Below are 20,800 nucleotides of genomic sequence, written 5' to 3'. Positions count from 1 at the left end.
GTATTATTTTCCCAGGAGGAGGGAAAAAAACCACCTGACATTGTTTTATGCAATTCTGAATCCTGCTATGTCCCCAAGCTTGTGGGCTGCAATTGACTCCTGGAAGAGAGAAAATAGGACAGCATGACTTGAAATCATCTTGTGGCTTCTGGTTTCCATCCCAGTCCGGGTCTGTGGTTTGAAATGAAGAGTAGGCTGAGATCTGCTCCCAAGAAGATGCCAGAGGAAATCGTGCCCAGACCCAGTGGAAACTCTTGTCCACCCAGTGCTCATTCCAGAGCCTTGGCTCCTATAAGGTCTGGATATAGACATGAGATCATGGTTGAGGTTCTGTAGCAGTATCTGGAGCCGCCAGAATGCAAGCTGATGAAGCTGAGATCTCAGACGTGAGATCTCAGGCGCTTTGCTGGGTTTCAGCACAGTAGCTGCTGCTGCTGCTGCTAAGTCGCTTCAGTCGTGTCCGACTCTGTGCAGTAGACTCACTGTTAATGTCAACCAGCCACCATCTGAATATGTGCTGTTGATCTCAAAGAGAGATCCAGTGAGTGTGGGTGGAGCAGTGCAAGTCCTTGGAAATTAACAAGGAAAAGCCTCTCTTCTTTGATAGAAGGCTGGAGCTTTCAAGTTATTTCAATAGGTGGAAAACCACATGCTAAACTAACGAAAGGGATTGCAACTTTTTCATGATGTGCCTCTCTTCATTACCATTCAGCTGCAAGTATAGTTTCTCATCAGACGCCCCTCAGGAGCATAGGGAATAAGGATAATTTTGTATAAGGTAATATTTAGTCATTCTGGAGCCTAGGTGTTTGGTTTGATGTAGTTTGAGGTCTCTGAATTTTTGCCCTTGTGCCCATTTTGTCTTCTCCTCATGCATGAGCCTATGCATTCCCTTGAAATCAAAATGAAGGGTTTTTTTTGTGTGTGTGTGTGTGTGTGTGTGTGTGTGTGTGTGGCCTTCCTGGGGGATAAATAAATATCTTTGCCTGATTCTCAGGAGGAGCTTCTAAACATGCTTAGCATAGAGGCTGGCACATAATAAGTGCTTAGAAAATGGTAGCCACTTTCTCATCACCCACGTGAGCCTTTGCAAGGTGGATTAAGATTCAGTTGATAGAGACTTCCCTGGTGGTCCAGAGTTTAAGAATCTGCCTTGTAATGCACAGGACATAGGTTCAATCCCTGATTAGGGAACTAAGATTCCACATGCCTTGGGGCACCTAAGTCTGCGTGCCACAACTACTGAGCCTATGCACCACAGTGAAAGATTTATGATGCAATGAATATCTTGAGTGCCCTAAGACCTGATGCAATCAAATAAAAAAAAAGTTAAAGAGAGATTCAGTTGATAGAACAAAACAATCACACAAGCAACCCATGAAAAAGTGATTGAGTGCTGAGGCTGGGTCAGGAATGCCATCCTTTATCTTTTCCAGCCTAGGGCACGTGGGCAGACTTGATAGAAAGAGTCTTTGTGAGAAGGGGTATTGCATGGCAGTGTGAGGTCTTCACAAGGATTTCTTGGCCACTCTCTGGGTGTATTCCACTGAACTAGCAGAGTCGTTGAGCTGGGGGAACTGAGGTCTGAAATGTGACCATATTAAGCTTTATCACATGAAATCAATTTTTCATCCTCACTCACAACTTGCTGACTCGTGTCCTATACAGAATGCCTGTGCAGAGTTCAATGTCACAAAGACTAGAAATGAAAATGCTCACATATACTTGTTTTGTCTAAAGAGTGACCCAGACAGAAACAGTATGACCTTGTGCATCATTCGTTGTTGTTGTTTAGTCGCTAAGTTGTGTCTGACTCTTTTGCAACCCCATGGATTGCAGCCCACCAGGCTCCTCTGTCCATGGGATTTCCCAGGCAAGAATACTGAAGTGTCTTGTCATTTTCTTCTCTAGGGGATCTTCCTGACCCAGGGAGTAAACCCACATCTCCTGCTTTGGCAGGAGAATTCTTTACAAGTGAGCCACCAGGGAAGGCCTTGTGGATAATAGGTGTTTGCAACCTGCAGGAGAAAAAGATACAGAGGTGAAACTCCTTACATAAGGCTTCCAGGCCAGGGTGAGTTGAGCCATGGCAAGTACTCAGTTGCATGAAAACTTGCTCTCCTAGACTGAGTGTTTGAGTTAAAAGACCCTGGAGTCACTCAGGGTGCAGACTGTAGATCACTGGTGAATATGCCAGAGGGAGTTTGGGGGAGGAGTAAATTTCCAGGGAACATTTGTGACATCGCCACATCCCTAGCTACCCACCTCCTTTACTTTCCTTCCTAGCTCAGTGATGTTCACCCTTTCATTTGGGGACAGAATATCTTTTAAAGTGATTCCACCCTAAAATCCAAGATAATACAGTCTTTCTAAAACCCAAAGCAGTGCTCTTATTTGCTGTGGTTAACTGTAAGGGCAAGATGAGGTAATAAGGGAACCAGAGAAAGCCCTAAATTTAAATAGATCTGTAATGGTAGCTAAGAAATTGACTGCTACTCTCCTTGATGTAAGTAGTATATTTTATTCCTGCCCTTCTTCGGAGAAAATGAAGTGACATAAAGACTACCAGCCCTAGGATTGGAGAGGACCATCTGGGATCAGAGTCCATCCTTCTCCTCTGGCCGAAGACTTGGTCGGTAATTACCCCTACAGACAGATGTCTTGGTCTGCTTTGTGTTTCCTAGGAAGAGAGCTTTCCAGCCTCTCAAGATAACTGACCAGAATTTAACCTCTTTATGGGACAAACAATAATTTATCTTCCCAGGGGTTTATCCTTGGTACTGCTCAGAAAAATTTGTGTTTAATTGAGGACTCAGTATGCCTTGAGCTTCCTTTATTTTGGAGAATCCCTCTCTTAAACATTTCAGGAAGGTGGACATTTGGTCTCCTTTCCACATGTAGTAATCTTATTGGATTTTTTCCATTTGATGCAGTAATTATAGCAGGGAAATGAAGAATACTGATATGGGGAGTGGACAAACCTGGTCTTAATCCCAGCTTGGGATATATTCCTTAGCTCAGATGGTAAAGAATCCACCTACAATGCAGGAGACCTGGGTTCAATTCCTGGGTTAGGGAGATCCCCTGGAGAAGGAAATGGCAACCCACTCCAGTCTTCTTGCCTGAGAAATCCCATGGACAGAGGAGCCTGGTGGGCTATAGTCCATAGCGTTGCTAAAGAGTCAGACACGACTGAGCGTCTAATACACTTGCTTCTTGTTAGCTGTGTGTCCTTAGGCAACTTACTTAACCTCTCTGAGCACCTGTAACAGAGAGTGACATCAATTGACTGCCAGGATTTTAAGGATTAAATGAGAATACTGTGTCTTTTTAAGCATGTGGCACCATCATCTAATGAACACACAAGCAAAAAACCCAGTGGCTATTATTATTTACACAAAATATTACTTTGGCCAGGACTGTGCTGTAAGGCTGTGAATATGGAGAGGTTCAACACAGTCATGGCCACTGTCATCCCTGAGCTTACAGCGATGTCTGGGCTAGGAACTCACATACAGATTGGGGAGCTCTCAGTGTTCAGCTGGAAATGAAAGCCACAGAGGTAGATGTGGCTGCCAAAAGAGAATGAAATAAAGTATAAACGTAGAGCCCAGTGATATCAGTTCAGCCTCAGGGCTGAACTAGGGGGACCATCCATCCAGTTCATGGTCAGCAGGATACACCTCAAAGAGCCTTTCTCAAAACAGCAATAGCAGGCAGTATTTGTCCTGAGTTTTAATGCACACTGCTCCTATTTCTCCCCATCACCCACTGCCCCTCCTGAAGTCAGAATTAAATAAAGGTTCAGTCAATGAGGGGCTTCCCAGGTGGCACTAGTGGTAACGAACCTGCCTGCCAATGCAGGAGATGCAAGAGACTCGGGTTCGATTCTTGGGTTGGGAAACATTCCCCCAGAGCCACTCCAGTATTCTTGCCTGTAGAATCCGCATGGATAGAGGAGCCTGGCGGGCTACAGTCCATAGATTTGCAAAGAGTTGGACATGACTGAAACGACTTAGCATGTGCTGCATGCACGTCAGTCAATGAAACTGATTCTCAAGGACGCCTGGTTTCCTGTGTGCATTTTCCCGGCTCTCCTACACCCTTTGCCGATATATTCCTACAGCAGTTACTCTTCTCTCCACGGAAAACTGTTCCTCAACAGAATAATCATCCCCATTCAGAAACTTGCCCTGCATTTTTCCGGGTGACATGTACTGCCCTCCCTGTCTCCTCCCCATCCTCACAGACCTCTGTCTGTGGTTGCCGTTCATAAAAGAGTGGGTGAAGTCATTCCTTTCTTCCCCTGAGCCTCCTGCCACATGTCGGAGAGAGAGCCAGAAAGCATCTCCTCCCACCCATTGCCCTTGACAGAAGAGCTAGGTTGAGGACTCCCCCATTCTCATCATCTTTCGAGAAATATCCTTGCCTAGGAAAATCTGACCTCAACGTGTGGCATCCAAGAGGCTGTAATTAGCAAGGACATCTTGCTACAACTCAGAGGCATGGGTGACAGTGAACACTCCTACAAGGGCTTCTGGGGTTTCTCCTATTCCAGGCTTCAAAGACAAACACCGTGAGAGTGGGCTATGCCCAGTCCCTCTGTGGTTTATGACAAGAGTCCATGGATTTTTTGCATTTGTTCAGAACTTCTTCAGAAAACCATCTGCACTCTATTTGTATTTTGGAGAATAGCAAGCCATGGACTGGGAGTGGCGGGGGTGGTTGGATAACAGCAGTGGGCAGAGAGGTCTGAGGCCTGCCTTTTTAGCTCTATTGTCTGGGAAGCGGAGACTTGACAGTGGAAACTTGTGTGCAGCCCATACCTAGAAAGTGCTTTTTCAGATCCATTTGTGTGGTAACTGGTGATGGCAGAGTGCCCAGGAGTTAATGGCTCAGTTAGTGGACACTGTGCACCTGGGTTCCAATCTACGATCTTATAGTCTCCTTGCACAATCAGGAGCACATTGCTTGTTGCCTCTGAGCCTCAGTTTCCATCCTAGAGAGTAAGCAGAGAATGTGTGTGTGACTGATTTATCACTCAGCTGAACTTTGGAAGACAGCAACGGTGAAATATAGTCATTTTTATCCTACGTCTACCTTACAAATCACTCTATAGTGCTCCTCACCTTCTCCATCTTCTAACAAAGATCTCCAGCAGATTCCAGAGCTCTGTTGGTCATTTTGGGGGTTGGAAGAGAACCCCTTTTGTGAAAGGCAGGTACATTCCCATATCAGAGTCTCAGTCTCCCACCCAAGCTGCAGCTTTTCTTTTCACTCAGTTTAGGGTGATTTTGGAATCCAAAGATGAGTGAGCGAGTGGGGGCGGGGGGTCATGGTTGGCCTGGTAAGTTGCTTTTCTTCCTCCATCTCCCCTATTCCAACTGGCATATTGCTCACTGAGCAAGGGAGGGGGGTCAGAAGAGAAGGGAAAAGGCATTTTGTTAAGCAAGGGCTGTTATAGTTCCCTCTGGTTATCAGACGCCTTGTTAAGGCAGCTGCTCCCAGAGCTGATTCCACCTGCCCCCTCTTTTCTTCAGACCGTCCCCATTCTACCCTCTGAGCACCTCCTCTGGTAGTTGGCCCCCTGGAGTGAGCTGTGGCAGGGTGCATCTCGACTCTGGCCCCAGCTGCATCATTTCTGTGGCATGAACTTCACCTATGGAAGGACTTATATACTGTGTCTCCCCAAACTCTGGGGTGCAAGCCCTCCCACTGTGGCTTCCCTCCAGAGTCTGCTATGCAGCCTGTTCCAAGCAAACCCCCATCTCTGAACTCCCCCAGGCAAGGGGCAGGCACTGTATTCACCTCTTATTCCCCCCCAAATTCCCCACCCCCAGAAACCCTCCAGTAGAACAGCTTTCTCTAAAATGTGTGGGGACTTACTAACCAACTTTCTAAATCAGCTGATGACAAGAAATGTGTTACTGACCATTCCATTACCTCTGCAAGCTGTTGGGTCCAGTTCCTGGAATGTAGTAAGTGCTCAGAAGAGGTGTGCTATTACTATTATCAATAATACATGCTTTGGATAATATTAATAGAAAGAGCCAAGGTGGAGTGAGTGTGGCAAAGGGGTAACATGAAGAAGAGCTTTCCTTTGGGGCTGTTCTGGTTAGTTCACAATGGTGGCACAACCTTTGGGTACAACATATATGACATTTGTCCAATGGAGGGGATTGCATAGAAATGGTATATACTGAACTCATCCATTATTTGTATCAGAATGTCGCATCAATGAAGAACAAGCACAGGCTTGCCATCAGATGCACCTAAATGAGAATCCTGTCTGTGCTGCCTACTAGTTGAGCAGCTCCTGGTAAGTGAACTTACTTTCAACACCCGGTTCTCCACCCAGGGTAAGGAGAATAACACCAATCTTACATGAGGATTAATGCATCTGGTCAATGCCTTGCATGTAACAGCAACTCGACAAATAACATTTAATGTTGTAATGTTATTATTTTTAAATAACAATTCTGCCAGGGTCCTTCAGCATTTATTTCCTCCACTTTCTGATATAAGATAAATGGTGACTATTAATAATTAAAGATTTTACACAGTATTAGAATTTGGCTTAATGACTAGGGAGTTTCCTTTTTTTCTGCCCAGAAGTAGTCTGCCCAGGTCAATCCTTTTGATGGCATTCTGCTGATTTCAACTACTGATGTGGAGGAGAGGCAGCATCAGATGAGGACATGTGGGGGGGTTTCTAGGATTCTAGCAGCTTCCCTAGTGGCTCAAGGCTTCCCTGGTGGCTCAGACAGTAAAGAATCTGCCTGCAATGTGGGAGACCTGGGTTCGATCCCTGGGTCAGGAAGATCCCCTGGAGAAGGAAATGGCAACCCACTCCAGTATTCTTGCCTGGAGCATCCCATGGACAGAGGAGACTGGTAGGCTACAGTCCACGGGGTTACAAAGGGTTGGAGATGACTGAGTGACTAACACTCTCACTAGCAGTATTCTAGTTCTTTTTAAAAAATTTTTAATTGACAACGTTACATTAGTTTCAGGTGTACAATGTAGTAATTTTATATTTCATAGGTTACACCTCATATAAAGTTATAAAATAGTGACTATATTTCCTCTGCTGTACATTATATCCTTGTAACACTTATTTTATACCTAGTAGTAGGTACCTCTTAATCCACTTTACTTCATTTGCCTCTCCCCCACCTCATTCCTCTTTGATAACCACTCATTTTCTCTCTCTACCTGTGAGTCTGTTTCTCTTTTATTTATTCATTTATTTTTAAGACTCCACATATTAGTGAAAACATAGAGTACTTATTTTTCTCTGTTTGACATTTCACTAAGCATAATATCTTCCAGGTCCACAATATTCTAGTTCTTAATTTGGATGGTGGTTCCATGACTGTTGTCTTTAAAACAGTTCATTGTGTGTGTCCAGTCGCTAACTCATGTTTGACTCTTCGCAACCACAGGACTGTAGCCTGTCAGGCTCCTCTGTCCATAGTATTCTCCAGGCAGGAATACTGGAGTGGGTTGCCGTTTCCTCCTCCAGGAGCTCTTCCCAACCCAGGGATCAAACCTGGGTCTCCTGTGTCTCCTGCGTTGGCAGGTGGATTCTTTAACACTGAGCAACTGGGAAGCCCATAACAGTTCACTAAAACTATTCAATTTATGTTGTATATTCTTTTCAATATCACCCTTCCCAATAAAAGAGATAAGAGAAAAAAGGAAGTCATACTGAGTAGCTGATTAAAAATAAAACCTCAAAATAATTATTGAGTCCTTACTATGTGCTTGGCAGGGCTTTCAGGTGCCTCAAGAGGTAAAGAATCCCCCTGCTACCCATGAGATGTGGGTTCAGTCTCTAGGTCTAGAAGATCCTCTGGAGGAGGGAATGCCAACCTACTCCAGTATTCTTGCCTGGGAAACACTATGGACAGGGGAGCCTGGTGGGCTACAGTCCATAATGATAGCTTATGGTGAATGATGTTGGATTCATGATCTCTAAAGAAGATTTAGCTTTGGGATCAGGGACCAGGCTTGATCACTCTAGAGCTTTTGTGTAGCAGAGTTTTATTAAAGTATAAAAAGGGACAGAGAAATCTTCTGACATAGACATCGGAAGGGGGATGGAGAATGCCCCACTTGCTAGTCTTAGCAAGTGAGCTATATACTTTTTAATTGGTTATTATAATAAATCAAAAGAATGTCTCAAGGTTGTAAAGGTCTTACTAGACCCATTCCCACAATATACATTTTAAGCTGACAGGATTAGCCAGAAGGTTCTCAAGAAGGAGACACAGGTCCTCAAGCAGGGTACATTGTTATATATAGAATTTAAGGAAAAACATATCCTTGAGCAAGATGAGTTGTTTTGTTGTGCAATCATCAGTTCTGCGCTTAAAGAAAAAAAGTTTGTCCTTTTCTCCTCCTTGAGAACTCCAGACCCCTTTCTCCTCCTTGGGGACCCCAGACTTCTTATAAGTCTACCTAGGAATTTACTCTCTCAGTAGGGTCACAAAGAGTCAAACACAGTTGAAGTGACTGAGCATGCACTCATGTGCCTGGCATGGTGGGAAGTGCCTTCCACATACAATGCAGTCAAGCAGCCACTGCTATTCCCACTTGACGACTGAGGAGGCTAAAGTGCAGTTGGTGATGGACAGGGAAACCTGGCGTGCCGCAGTCCACAGGGTCACAGAGTCAGATGTGACTGAGCCACTGAACTGAACTGAACTCACAAGGATAGACACCTAGGACCTGCTCCATTCGTCCTTTCAGTAGATAGGAGCCGCCTCACACACAGAGAGGGAGACCCTGAGCTTGCCTGGGACACAGCCACCGGGAAAGGACTAGGCTTCCTGACTTCTCCAGTCTCAAGTACAAATGCTTGTGAGTCTCGAGTTGATCACAGGAGTCCATTGTCAGGAGGCAGCTCTGCAGACTGGTTTCTGGATGACAGCTTGACTGAAAGATGTACTGGTTGGTGACTGCGTACCTGCAAGTCAACGTGAGGTGCAAACCAAGTTCCCTGGCATCTGCCCTGACTCGGCTTGTTAGTGATCAAGAATGTGCCATCTCAGATGGGGGCCAGGGGCCCCAGGAGAGATGGGGTCCTCCTGCACACAGATGGTGCCAGAGGTCTGCACCTTCTGTGGGTGGCAGACATGGTGGAACCTAACAGCCAGCTCTGGTCCAGGTGGCCTGACTCACTAACCACCTGAGCATCAGAGGAGTTGGAGGCTGACTGAACCCCTCAGCACATGGGGCTCTGTGCTCCCGTCTTGGGGGCAGTCCCTGAGAGGACTTGGCTTTGGGTCCTGGCCTTAAAAGGCCTTACAGTCTTGCGTGGACACAAGTTGCATCCAAGAGTAATTACAAGGCAAGAATCACTGCTAAGAGAAGCTCAGAGGGACCCATACACTGCTGTGAATGCTCAGCAGAAGGAGAACTAGTTTCCAGCTGAGGTGAGAGAGGGGGTGTGAGAGAAGACTTTGTGGAGAAGTTATTTTTTATTAGAAATTCTGCCTTTTGCACGTTTGTGGGCAGAGGTGGTGAGTGGGACACTGGCCTGGGGGGCTGAGAACAGGTTCTGCCCTTTCTGGTCATGGTACCCAGGTCAACATGCTCTATCCCATGAGCCTCTGCCTCCTCATCTTCACGAGGCAGCATGATGTCACGGTACCAGAACAGACTCTGGTGTCAGAGTTCCTGGGTTCACATTCTGCCACTCTCAGCCATGTGTGCCTGTGAGAAAGTCATTTGAGGTAGCTGGCCTCAGTTTCCCTATCTCTAAAATGGGGATAACCATATATTCCATGAAGGGTTGTTGTGACAATTGAATGAAATAATAAATGTAGAATGTTTAGAATAGTGCCTGGCACACAACTTGTGCTCCACGTACAGCTACAATTGATAGTGTTGTCAGGATGGATTAGGATGAGCAAAGCTTGGCACAAAGTATGCCCTGACTACAAGAAGTCTTGTTATTATTAAAGTGCAGGTGAAATACAGAATTAGAAATGAAGAGGAGGGCCTTCCAGGGAGTAGGAACAGTGTCAGCAAAGCAGGAGGCAGGAATGTGCAATGTGTGAAGAAGGAACAAAAAAAATAATCTAATTCAAGCCCTCAGGAGATAGAGGATGAAATCTTTCTGCTGGTTTCTCAGCTTCCCGTGGACCCTTAGAATCCATTAAAAAGGCCAATTTCCATCAACAGATGTCCCTGGCTTTCTTTTGCATGTTCTTCTGGATGCAGGCTTCCAGGAGCATCGGTTCCCTGTCTCCCCCAAGGATGGGTCTCCAGGGGAGGTTCTGCTTCCCCCTGGGGCTCCTGTTGGGCTCTGTGCTCTTGGTGGCCTCAGCCCCAGCCACTCTCGAGTCTTCTGGATGCAGTGAGAAGGAGCAACAGGTCACCGTCAGCCACACCTACAAGATTGATGTGCCCAAGTCCACCTTGGTCCAGGTGGAGGCTGACCCCCAGCCCCTTCGTGGTGATGGAACCTCGCTCCTGGCCTCAGAGGAGACTGAGGAACAGAATATCATCTTCAGGCACAACATCCGCCTGCAGACACCACAGAAGGACTGTGAGCTGGCAGGCAGCGTGCGGGACCTCCTGGCCCGGGTGAAGAAGCTGGAGGAGGAGATGGCGGAGGTGAAGGAGCGGTGCAGTGCCCAGCACTGCTGCCCAGGAGCAGCTGGTGAGCGCACCACCTGGTATCCATTCAACAAACTCTGAATGAGCACGTTTAGGTTTTCTCCCAGCCTTGTGAGCATCCTGCCTCTCTGGGTTTTCTCTAAGGGGGATGTCATCACTGGTACTAGCTCCAGGGGTTATCTTCATGCCTGAGCAGGGAGGGACCAGCAACTCTTAAAGGGAGCTTGGGTCAATGCTTTTAGAAGAGAATGCTTCTGGGCGCAGTTTTATTTGTGGATCCAATCTCTCTTTCCCTTTATAAGGGAAAGTGACAGGTTGGAGAAGAAAGAAGGTCGATGGCTTGGAGCTAGACAGGATTGGGTACAAATCTCAGTTCTGCCATTATTTAGTGTGTGACTTTGGACAAATTTCTTAAGTTTCCTCACTGTCCGTTGAGGATAATTCTATCAGCTAGTCTAAGTTCTGAGAACTATGGATGATGTACACAAGATTTTTTGGCCTGTTATTCAGCAGACTGTTAATTCTTTTGTTAGTAATAAAGTACTACAATTTGACTTTACAAATAGTGAGCACCTCCATCACCACATTTTTTTTTCAACATAAACTGCCCATATTATTTTCCAAAGAATAATAATCAGTGATACTTTGGCATACATTTTAATGCTAGAAGAAATTGCTACCATTAAGAGCGCCTCCTATAGGCCAGACGCAGAACTAGACACGGAGGACGCTGCGGGGGGTAAAAAATGGCAATAAAAGAGCATGAAACTGCCCCTGAGCAGCCCAAACATCAAAAGTTTTTAGGAAGGAAAAAGGGTGTTCTGGGAATCAAGAGCTGGGGCTGGTAAGCAGATCAGGAGGACTGGCCCACCCTCCAACTGCCTCTTGCTGTCTGGGATTAGAGATGGGAGCCTGGTTAACCCTTCTCCCATCTGTTATCCCCATAATGAGACTGGGCTGTTTCATAGCTTCTGCAGGCCCACCTTTCCAGGCTTCAACTTCAGCTCATTTCCTAAGGACCCAGACTTGCTAGGTCCAGCTCTTCCAATCAAGACAAGCTCCCATACAGCCTAGCTCTCTCCTGCCCACCCCAGGAGCTCTGCCCTTTAGTATAAGTTGGCCCACTGATGTCCAGGTTGGAGCATTTAAGGCGCTTTCATAGAAAGGTACTAAATAATTAGCATCATTTACGGGGTGGTGGTGGGGGAACCAAGTGAAGTCACAGGAGCTCTTGGGATGGAAAGGGAAAGGCTAGGGTGGTTCCCTGTGACTTTTCAGGCATAAAGTATAGATTTCGTAGGTTAGAGTCTGGCCCACAGTAGAAAGGGCAGACTCCTAGTCTTCCCCATAGACCCTACCCTCTACAGAAAGAGTCTTGCTGAATCCTGAAATGATCTGCTCTCAGGGCCCTCAGGGGTGGAGATTCCCCATTCACAAGCCCTCCAGCCTCCGCTCACTGTTCTCTCTCTCGGGCAGGTCTGAGCCGCCACTGCAGTGGCCATGGGACCTTCTCCCTGGACACGTGCAGCTGCCACTGCGAGCATGGCTGGGAGGGCGCCAACTGCGAGCGGCTCGCCTGCCCCGGCGCTTGCAGCGGGCACGGGCGCTGCGTGGACGGCCGCTGCGTGTGCGAGCCGCCCTACGTGGGCGCCGACTGCGCCTACCCAGCCTGCCCCGAGAACTGCAGCGGGCACGGCGCATGCGTGCGTGGCGTCTGCCAGTGCCACGAGGACTTCACGTCGGAGGACTGCAGCGAGCGGCGCTGCCCCGGCGACTGCAGTGGCCACGGCTTCTGCGACACGGGCGAGTGTTACTGCGAGGAGGGCTTCACTGGCCTCGACTGCGCCCAGGGTGAGAGCGGAGATGCGCCTGGGTCCGCCTATCTTCTGACCCGGCCCCCATGGTCCAGGCACCCTTTAACCATCAGTTTACATTTTGTCCTAAGTAAGGCACCCCAGCTTTATTTAGCTTACACCAGAACCCCCTGGAGAGCATGTGAAAATACAGATTCCTGGGTCCCTCTCAGAGGTTCTGATTCAGCAGGTCTGAGGTAGGGCCCCAAGAACTTGCATTTCTAACAAGTTCCAAGGTGATGCTGATACCACTGGTTTGAGGACCAGTAGTCTTGGGTGATCTAGTGTGTGTGTGTGTGTGTGTGTGTGTGTGTGTGTGTGTCAGTGTGTAGGTGTTACTGAATGAAGTCTTGTAGACCCTGCTCAGGCCCTGGCCCTGCTGAGGCTCTCTGCCTGGCTGGGGGAGGGTTGCGGTTCTAGGTGCCAATAACAAAACTCAAGCTGAGATCCCTACAGCACAAGCTTTATTCAGTGGTTGAACAATGGAGAAGTGGGAACTAAGTGCACAGATCAACTTCTGGCCCACCTAGCAAGAGAAATTTAATTTTAAAGAGTAAAAACAAAGGAAGGAGTAGTGAGGTTAATGATGGGGAGACTGTGCATTGGTCTATCTGAGAAGGAGCAGTGCTTTTTCAAAGGAGTGAGGTGCCACTCTCTTTTATTGTTTTTTTGACTCCTAATGTCCCAGTCAAGGCTGCTGGTAGGCATGTCATTTAATATGCCAATATAGTAAAATCACGGTAGAGTGAGACTCAGGGTCTGTTGGAGGTCAGATTCACCATCTTGGTCCAAGCTGGGTCTCTATCTCTCTCTCTCTCTTTTTTTTTTTTTTGTAGCTTGCTTTCTCATCTCTGGACCATTTAAAGATTAATGTTAACTCCTGTTAAAGCCATAGGTTGGATGGTTTTGAACCAAGACTTGGAGCATCACTGGTGACATAGGGGGGTCAATATTAACTCCTAACCAGATAGTCCACTCCTAACTTTTAGGGGGTCCATCGTGGTGCCTTACCCAGGCTGTGTATCCTCCACACACACCATCATAGTGTTAAGCAGTGGATTGGCCAAAAAGTTCATTTGGGTTTTTCCATATGCTATGATTTGGCCAACTCAATATAAAATAGGTGCTCAAGGAATACATTTTGGCTATAGATCCCCACCCATTTCCTCACTGTCTCCACCCCTGTTCCTGTTCTATGTGCAGTGGTCGCCCCCCAGGGACTGCAGCTGCTTAAGAGCACAGAGGATTCCCTGCTGGTGAGCTGGGAGCCCTCCAGCCAGGTGGACCACTACCTCCTCAGCTACTACCCGCTGGGGAAGGAGCTCTCTGTGAAGCAGATCAGAGTGCCCAAGGAGCAGCACAGCTACGAGATCCTGGGTTTGCTGCCTGGAACCAAGTACATCGTGACCCTGCGCAATGTGAAGAAAGAGATTTCCAGCAGCCCACAGCATCTACTGGCCACCACAGGTGAGAAAGCAGCCAGGTTTCTCAGGAGAGGTCCTGCTCTATACATCTTCTTCCATTGTCCCCACAAGTACCCTTCTACTACCCAGGCCATTACTCTGGTTTGGAGTTTGTAAAACACAGCTGCTGCAATCCTAGGTTCTGAAGAAAAGTCTCCATTCTTATTCCCCTCTCTCTGCTCCTTGATTATTGGGTCCTCCAAGCCAGTGATGGAGCCTGCTGGATTGGGAATTACAGGGTCTTATCCATTCCCTGAGATTGTTATTCATCAGTTGCTCAATTGAGTCTGACTCTTAGCAACCCCATGGCCTGCAGCACACCAGGCTTTCCTGTCCTTCACCATCTACCAGAGTTTGCTCAAGTTCATGTCCTTTGAATCGATGATGCCATCCAACTGTCTCATCCTCTGTTGTTCTCTTCTCCTCCTGCCCTCAATCTTTTCCAGTGTCAGGGTCTTTTCCAGTGAGTCAGCTTTTCATATCAGGTGGCCAGAGTATTGGCGCTTCAGCTTCAGCATCAGCCCTTCCAACAAATATTCAGGGTTGATTTCCTTTAGGATTGACTGGTTTGATCTCCTTGCTGTCCAAGGGACTCTCAATAGTCTTTTCTGGTTGCTCTGGCACCCATGTACAAGCAGCCATGGAGGACACTTGCATCCTCATGGCCTCACTGAGCCTCTGAACAAGGTCAAGTTGGTATGATTGGGGGTCTGCTAAAGCCACCTGTATCAATTAGATTCATCTTAGCAGGAAAGAGAGGGAACAAATGGGGTAGCTTAGAAAGTTTAGTGAAGAGGTTATTTATAAAGGTATAGGTAAGGTTTGGATGATGAGAAACTCCAGGGCTAGCACCAGTGGGGATCCACCCCAGTCTCAAGGGGCAGGGGATGGAAATTGGTACTGGGACCCAGAAAGAGCTTTAGGAAATGGCTGCCTGATGAAGTGCCTTTGGTAGAGGAACGCAGGCAGTCCACTATGTCCTCATCAGGAGGCAGTGAAGGAGAACAGTTGCCCAAACTCTCTCTCCTGCCCTCTGGTCTTCTGGTGACTCTCATTGGCTGCACATGACCAGAAATCAGAGGGCCAGGGGACCCAGCTAATACATTTCATAAAGGTCATGATCTGGGATACAGAACAGGAAGGCAGATCTGGAGGGACAGAATCTCTAGGGCACCACTAAATGCTAGCAAGATGTTTGGAAGGACAAGCATCACTGCTTATTCTTTAGAAATTATTCATTCCTATGATAGTACCTGAGACAGCCTAGATCTTCAAGGGTCCAGAGAAACCTAGTTGTTTGAGTGATTCAAATTCATTTCTTTTCTCAGCATACTTTATTGAACATTTACTTGAACATTTATTTGAACATCGCCAGGCACTATCCTCAGCTTCCCTTGTGGCTCAACTGGTAAAGAATCTGCCTGCAATGTGGGAGACCTGCGTTTGATCGCTGGTTTGGGAAGATCCCCTGGAGAAGGGAAAGACTACCCACTCCGGTATTCTGGCCTGGAGAATTCCATGGAGTCTAGAAGGGTCCATAGTCCATGGGGTTGCAAAGAGTCGGACACAACTGAGTGACTTTAAAAAAATAAAAAGGCACTGTTCTAGGTGTGATAAAAATGAGCTGCCTCCATTTTCCCCTAAACTCTCAAGGAAAGTCCAGGGAGATCCAGGTGAATGGGCCTTTGGAATGAAGCGTCTTTGCAGAAATATCTGACTGCCTGTCCATTTTGGTGGTAAGAATAGAAAAGGGTAGGGGTAGCTCAATGTTAGAAAGAGCATGAAGGACTTATCCTCTTTGGGAGGACAGTTTGTGATTGCCATCGTCAATGCCCTCTAGCCAAAGACCTCTCAGAACACCCCTGTAGTTGAACAAATTGGGTTTATTGATTGTTGCCTCACAGGAGCGCACACAATGGGGGACCATGGGTGTCTCAGGAAGACAGTGTTTGAGGAGACTGGTGTAGGATTTGAACTTGTGTTAGGTGATCTGAGAGAAGGGTTAGGGAAGCAGGGATTTACGTTTGATTGCATACTGTCATGAACTGGGGATAATCCTGTGATTGGTATCTTAGTGAATCTTATCTAGGAAGAGGGTAGACTAGAGGGAGGCTAAAGCTGTCCTTGGTTTAAAAAAAGGGAGGGGGAATAGTCACTCATATTAGTCAGAAGGGAGGATGTTTAGTCATTTTTGTGATTTGGACAATGTTCAGTTCATGTTTTGCCTGTGTGCAGACAAAATCTTGGAATGGTCATGTTTCATCTTAATTTGTCTGCTGCTGATGTTGTGTGAAATTGTATTTATTTATTTAGGCTGCTCCCAGACTTGGTTGTGGCATGCATGTGGGATCTAGTTTCCTGATAAAGGGTGGGACCTGGGCCCCTGCATTGGGAGCACAGAGTCTTACCCACTGAACCACTAGGGAAGTCCCTGTGAAATTGTGTATGTTCAACGGGAGAACACAGAGGCCCACCTGTGAGAGTCAGGCCGGCCCCCGCTGTTGGCTGCTTTTCTCTTTCTCTTTTTGTCTGACTGCCCCTGTCTTCAGCCAGGACAGTGCCCACAGTCTCTCAATGAAGAGCAGAGACATCAGTTCTGAAAGTCTTAGCAACCACTCCTGGCTTCTTGCCCTGGGGACTTGTAAAATCCTGCAAAGACGACTGCAAAGTCGTCTAATCCAATTCAAGTGAAACCCTTTCTGGTTTGTTCCTCTGGGGAACCTCAGCCTGAGAGACACTTATCCCCATGCTCACCTTGCACTTTTTCACGAAGTTCCTGCTTTTTTACTTGTGAGCCATGTAGTACCCCTTCTGTAACCCTTGAGTCATTTTCATTATTCACCTCTTGACCTGTTGTTCCCTCAAGAAATTCCCATCTTTGAGGGAAGAACCTGGAGGCTGGCGGGTGAAAGGCAGAGCTTGGGAGGGAGTGCTTCAGGGAAAAGGCTCCATGAAGCTCTTTATCCATAACAGAGAGATTCAGAAACATTCAGAGCCCCAGGCCTTGAGAGTTCGCCCCTTGACTGATGCACAAATTCTCTGTTCTGTGTCCTTGACAAAGGGTCAGTCAGCCTGGTGGGAACACCTTCAGATCCAAGGCATGGGAGGTGAGGAAGGGGGCGAGGCTGAGAGTCTGGGGGCTTGTCTTTCCTGTTCCAAACTTCAGACCAGGCAGCATTGGCCTGGGAGGTGGCCATTGAAATTCAAAGCACTCCCAGAGACCTCAGACCCCTCTCCATCACCAGCACCCAAAAGTCCTTCCCACAGAGCCACACCAGCAATCCATTCCTTGGTAACAGGCATCATATTTTCATTTTCTTCTGAGTGGATGGGTGAACATTTAGGCATTAATACTTCGTGTGGCAGTGGTATGGTTTAGTTGCTCAGCTGTGTCCAACTCTGCAACCCCATGGACTGTAACCTGCTTAGCTCCTCTGTCCATGGAATTTCCCAGGCAAGAATACTGGAGTGGGTGTCCATTTCCTTCTCCAGGGGATCTTCCTGACCCAGGGGTTGAACTCCAGTCTCCTGCATTGCATTGGAGAAGGAAATGGCCATCCACTCCAGTATTCTTGCCTGGAAAATCCCATGGACAGAGGAGCCTGATGGGGATGCAAAGAGTTGGACACAACTTAATGACTGAACTCCTGCATTTCAGGCGGATTCTTTACCGACTGAACCAGCAGGGCATGAAGAACTATGCACAGTTATTTTCTTCCTTCACAGGATCAATAGGTAGAGCGGCTGAGGATATCAGGTATCTGGGAGAGGTGTTAAAATTTGGTAGAACTTGCAGGAAGAATCCTTCAAAGGACCAAGTTAAAATTCTGCTGCTTTACGGTTTTGCATAAGGGTAAATCTTACAGGAGAATTTGAGAGAAGGGGAAGCAACTGTAATTTGGGAGACTGAGGAAGGAGCTGGTTGCATTCCAGAAAATTTGAAATATATTTCCCAAACTCTACATGGAGGGGCCTTGAGAGTCTTGTCATGGGGCTGCGTCTCTGAAGAGCTAAAGGGTGAATGTTCGGCTCAGAGCAGTGTGACTGCCCCCAACGCCGAGTGTGTTGACGGCTGGCCTCAGAGTTGAGGCTTAGGGCTTGGCCATGGCAACGTGGACAGGGAGGGTTGCCTGGCATCTGATGGGCTGGGATAGAGAAGAAGTTTTCCTGGAAGACAGTCTGTCCTCCATGGACAGTGGGAAAACCAACAGTTACGTGCTGCTTTGGCAGTTCCAGGACACATTTTAAGGACATGTCCTGGGGCTGCAGCCTGCATGCAGAGTGTCAAGAATGGGAGCTGACCTGGTAGCCAACGGCCTGTTACAGACAGGGGGCCCTCACCTTCACTACTTTCTCTTGCCCCCCCACCCCGACCCCTGCACTAGATCTTGCTGTGCCTGGCACTGCCTGGGTGACAGATGAGACGGAGAACTCCCTTGACGTGGAATGGGAGAACCCCGCGACTGAGGTGGACTACTACAAGTTGCAGTATGGCCCCCTGACAGGGCAAGAGGTGGCCGAGGTCACCGTGCCCAAGAGTGGTGACCCCAAGAGCCGATACGACATCACAGGTAAGAGCCAGCACTGGGGATGCGAGATGCTTGGTGTGGATGCTGAGGTGGGGACTGTGTGAGCAGTGGGGACCAGCCGCTATAGCGCTCAGCTGTACACAGAGGGTCCTGAGGCCTTGAGTATCACCTGAACCCTGACTCCGGGAGTTCACAGAGGTCAGCCCACTCTGAGGGGCCTGAAGACTCTGCTCCAGCATCCCAGGGCTGACTCCAGGATCTCAGAGCATCCAGGTAGCAGATTACACATCTGAAATGTTCTTCCAAGTCAGCTAACCCTCTGGAAGCCTCTGTGTCTCAGAGGGGATTTGATGGCAGACAGGTTTTCTTTTTGGAAGAACAGTGTGTGTGTGTGTGTGTGTGTGTGTGTGTGTGTGTGTGTGTGTGTGTGTGTGTGTGTGTGTGTGTGTGTGTGTGTGACAGGGGATTTGATGGCAGACAGGTTTTCTTTTTGGAAGAACAGTGTGTGTGTGTGTGTGTGTGTGTGTGTGTGTGTGTGTGTGTGTGTGTGTGTGTGTGTGTGTGTGTGTGTGTGTGTGTGTGTGTGGTGTAGGAGAGAGAGAGACATTGAGAAATTGGTTAAAGTTGGTTTGTTCAGTGCCATATGTGGAAGGAGTTGAGCTAGGCAGCCAGGAGTGGGGCATTCCTCATCCCAAGCTAGGCAGCCAGGAGTGGGGCATTCCTCATCCCAAGTGACTGAGCAAACACTGGAAGACTGGAAATCAGATGGCTGCAGACACAATGGGGCCACGCAGGGCTGGGTAATGTTTTGTGGCACCTGACGCTTGCACAGTTTTCAGGACCCTCTTTAAGAAAAGTAACACATAAACATGAATGCCCAAGCACATGGCCTTGGAAGGGGCTGGTGCACGTGAGGGGCCCTGAGGCTTACTAGCTCCTTGGTACGTCCTCCTCTGGGGCTTTTTCCTGCCCTCCACCCTCTGATTTCTGTCTTGAGAGGTCATCTTGGAGTTCTCAATGTTTTGTGGGGTGTGCCTCATACATGCTACCATTTGCCTGCATTTTGTCACCAAAGTCTCAATTTTTGTGCCATGAGAAACAAGCATTCAGGTGGCTGCTACAGAGAAACAACAAAAATTAAGAACAAAAAAGAAACAGAAAAGGCCAAGTAAAGTGAAGACAAAAAAGAAAATAAAGAGAAACAAGTTAAGTGAATTATTACAATGGGAAGGAAAGAAACTTTTGAGGGAAAATGATTGTCGGGAGCAGAAAAACATTTGGGCTATAAATACAATTGGGAAATATGTGCTTAATGGCCCAAGGAAGAAACCAGAGCCTCATCAGATTCATCTCGTCCATTCTGGCCTATAAGCTCCTCAGTGATGCCTCATGTTCCACTGGTCCTGCAGCTCTTTAGCTGCCTTAGGTAGACTGTAGTCTCGAGGGGAGACTCACAGCCCTGCCCCTCACCCTTCCGAATCCCCAGAAGAGCAGTGCTGGGGCTCCTGGGTTCAGAGCCCGTCCTCAACCCGGCATTGGCTGCTTGTTTCCAGGTCTGCAGCCGGGGACAGAATATAAGATCACAGTCATCCCCATGAGGGGAGACTTCGAGGGCAAGCCAATTCTTCTGAACGGCAGGACAGGTAAGAACCACGTGGAGGCACTGTGAATGCATCCCACGCACGCCTTCTGCTATATTCTTGCTGACTCCTCTTTGGATAAAAACTCTGTACTTCTGCGTATAGAGATAGCCAGTTTCTCTGTGTACGGACATCTCTAGGGGAGGGGTGCGGGGCAGAAGAGGGGAAATAAACTTCTATCTCACATTTTTCTTGCTGTTGAAAATCTCCACCTGAATCTTGGAGTCAAGGGGATAGGCCATTTCCAACACCTTTCTGCTTATTTTAATAGCTTCCATCATTGGGTTCTTTCCAAGGCATTTATTATCTTGGACTTAGGCACACAGCTCCATAGTACCCAAGACAGGTGATTTATAACTTTTTTCTTGTCATTTCGGTGTTTTTTCATGACAAACACACTCAGAGAGTTTGCTTTAAAATGTCAAGAGATATTAAAGACTTTCGCAGGGGAGTAGCAATAGATTTAGCATCTGTGGATTAAGAAAATACATAATGACAAATGTTGCTATGAATCAGTAATATTTGACAGTAAGTTTGTAATTTATTATCAGAAAAGAATTTGAAATCATGGTAGTTTTTTTTTTTATTAATTTATTTATATGCAAGATGTCCTATGTAATTTTTAGTTTTTAGACAGTGCTTGAGCCCATATTGAATTGTGAGCCTCGTGCAAACACTCTGTGCTC

General features: G+C 47.3%; 1 protein-coding gene across 1 annotated transcript in view; it reads left to right on the top strand.

Moving 5' to 3' along the window:
* The window catches only part of TNN (tenascin N), an 80,766-nt gene that overhangs the window by 7,859 nt on the left and 52,107 nt on the right, over window positions 1-20,800 (top strand). The window contains exons 2-6 of the mRNA XM_081494041.1: window positions 10,231-10,672; window positions 12,106-12,480; window positions 13,686-13,949; window positions 18,331-18,516; window positions 20,028-20,117. Of these exons, the coding sequence (XP_081350167.1) occupies window positions 10,267-10,672; window positions 12,106-12,480; window positions 13,686-13,949; window positions 18,331-18,516; window positions 20,028-20,117 (1,321 nt within the window). The 5' untranslated portion in view covers window positions 10,231-10,266. The remainder of the gene's footprint in view (window positions 1-10,230; window positions 10,673-12,105; window positions 12,481-13,685; window positions 13,950-18,330; window positions 18,517-20,027; window positions 20,118-20,800) is intronic.

The sequence above is a fragment of the Giraffa tippelskirchi genome, chromosome 5 (genome assembly GCF_054371585.1).
Source record: "Giraffa tippelskirchi isolate mGirTip1 chromosome 5, T2T-mGirTip1v1.2.pri, whole genome shotgun sequence".
NCBI lineage: Eukaryota > Metazoa > Chordata > Mammalia > Artiodactyla > Giraffidae > Giraffa > Giraffa tippelskirchi.
Note: the sequence above shows the minus strand (reverse complement) of the source record. Positions and strands in the feature narration are given on the sequence as shown.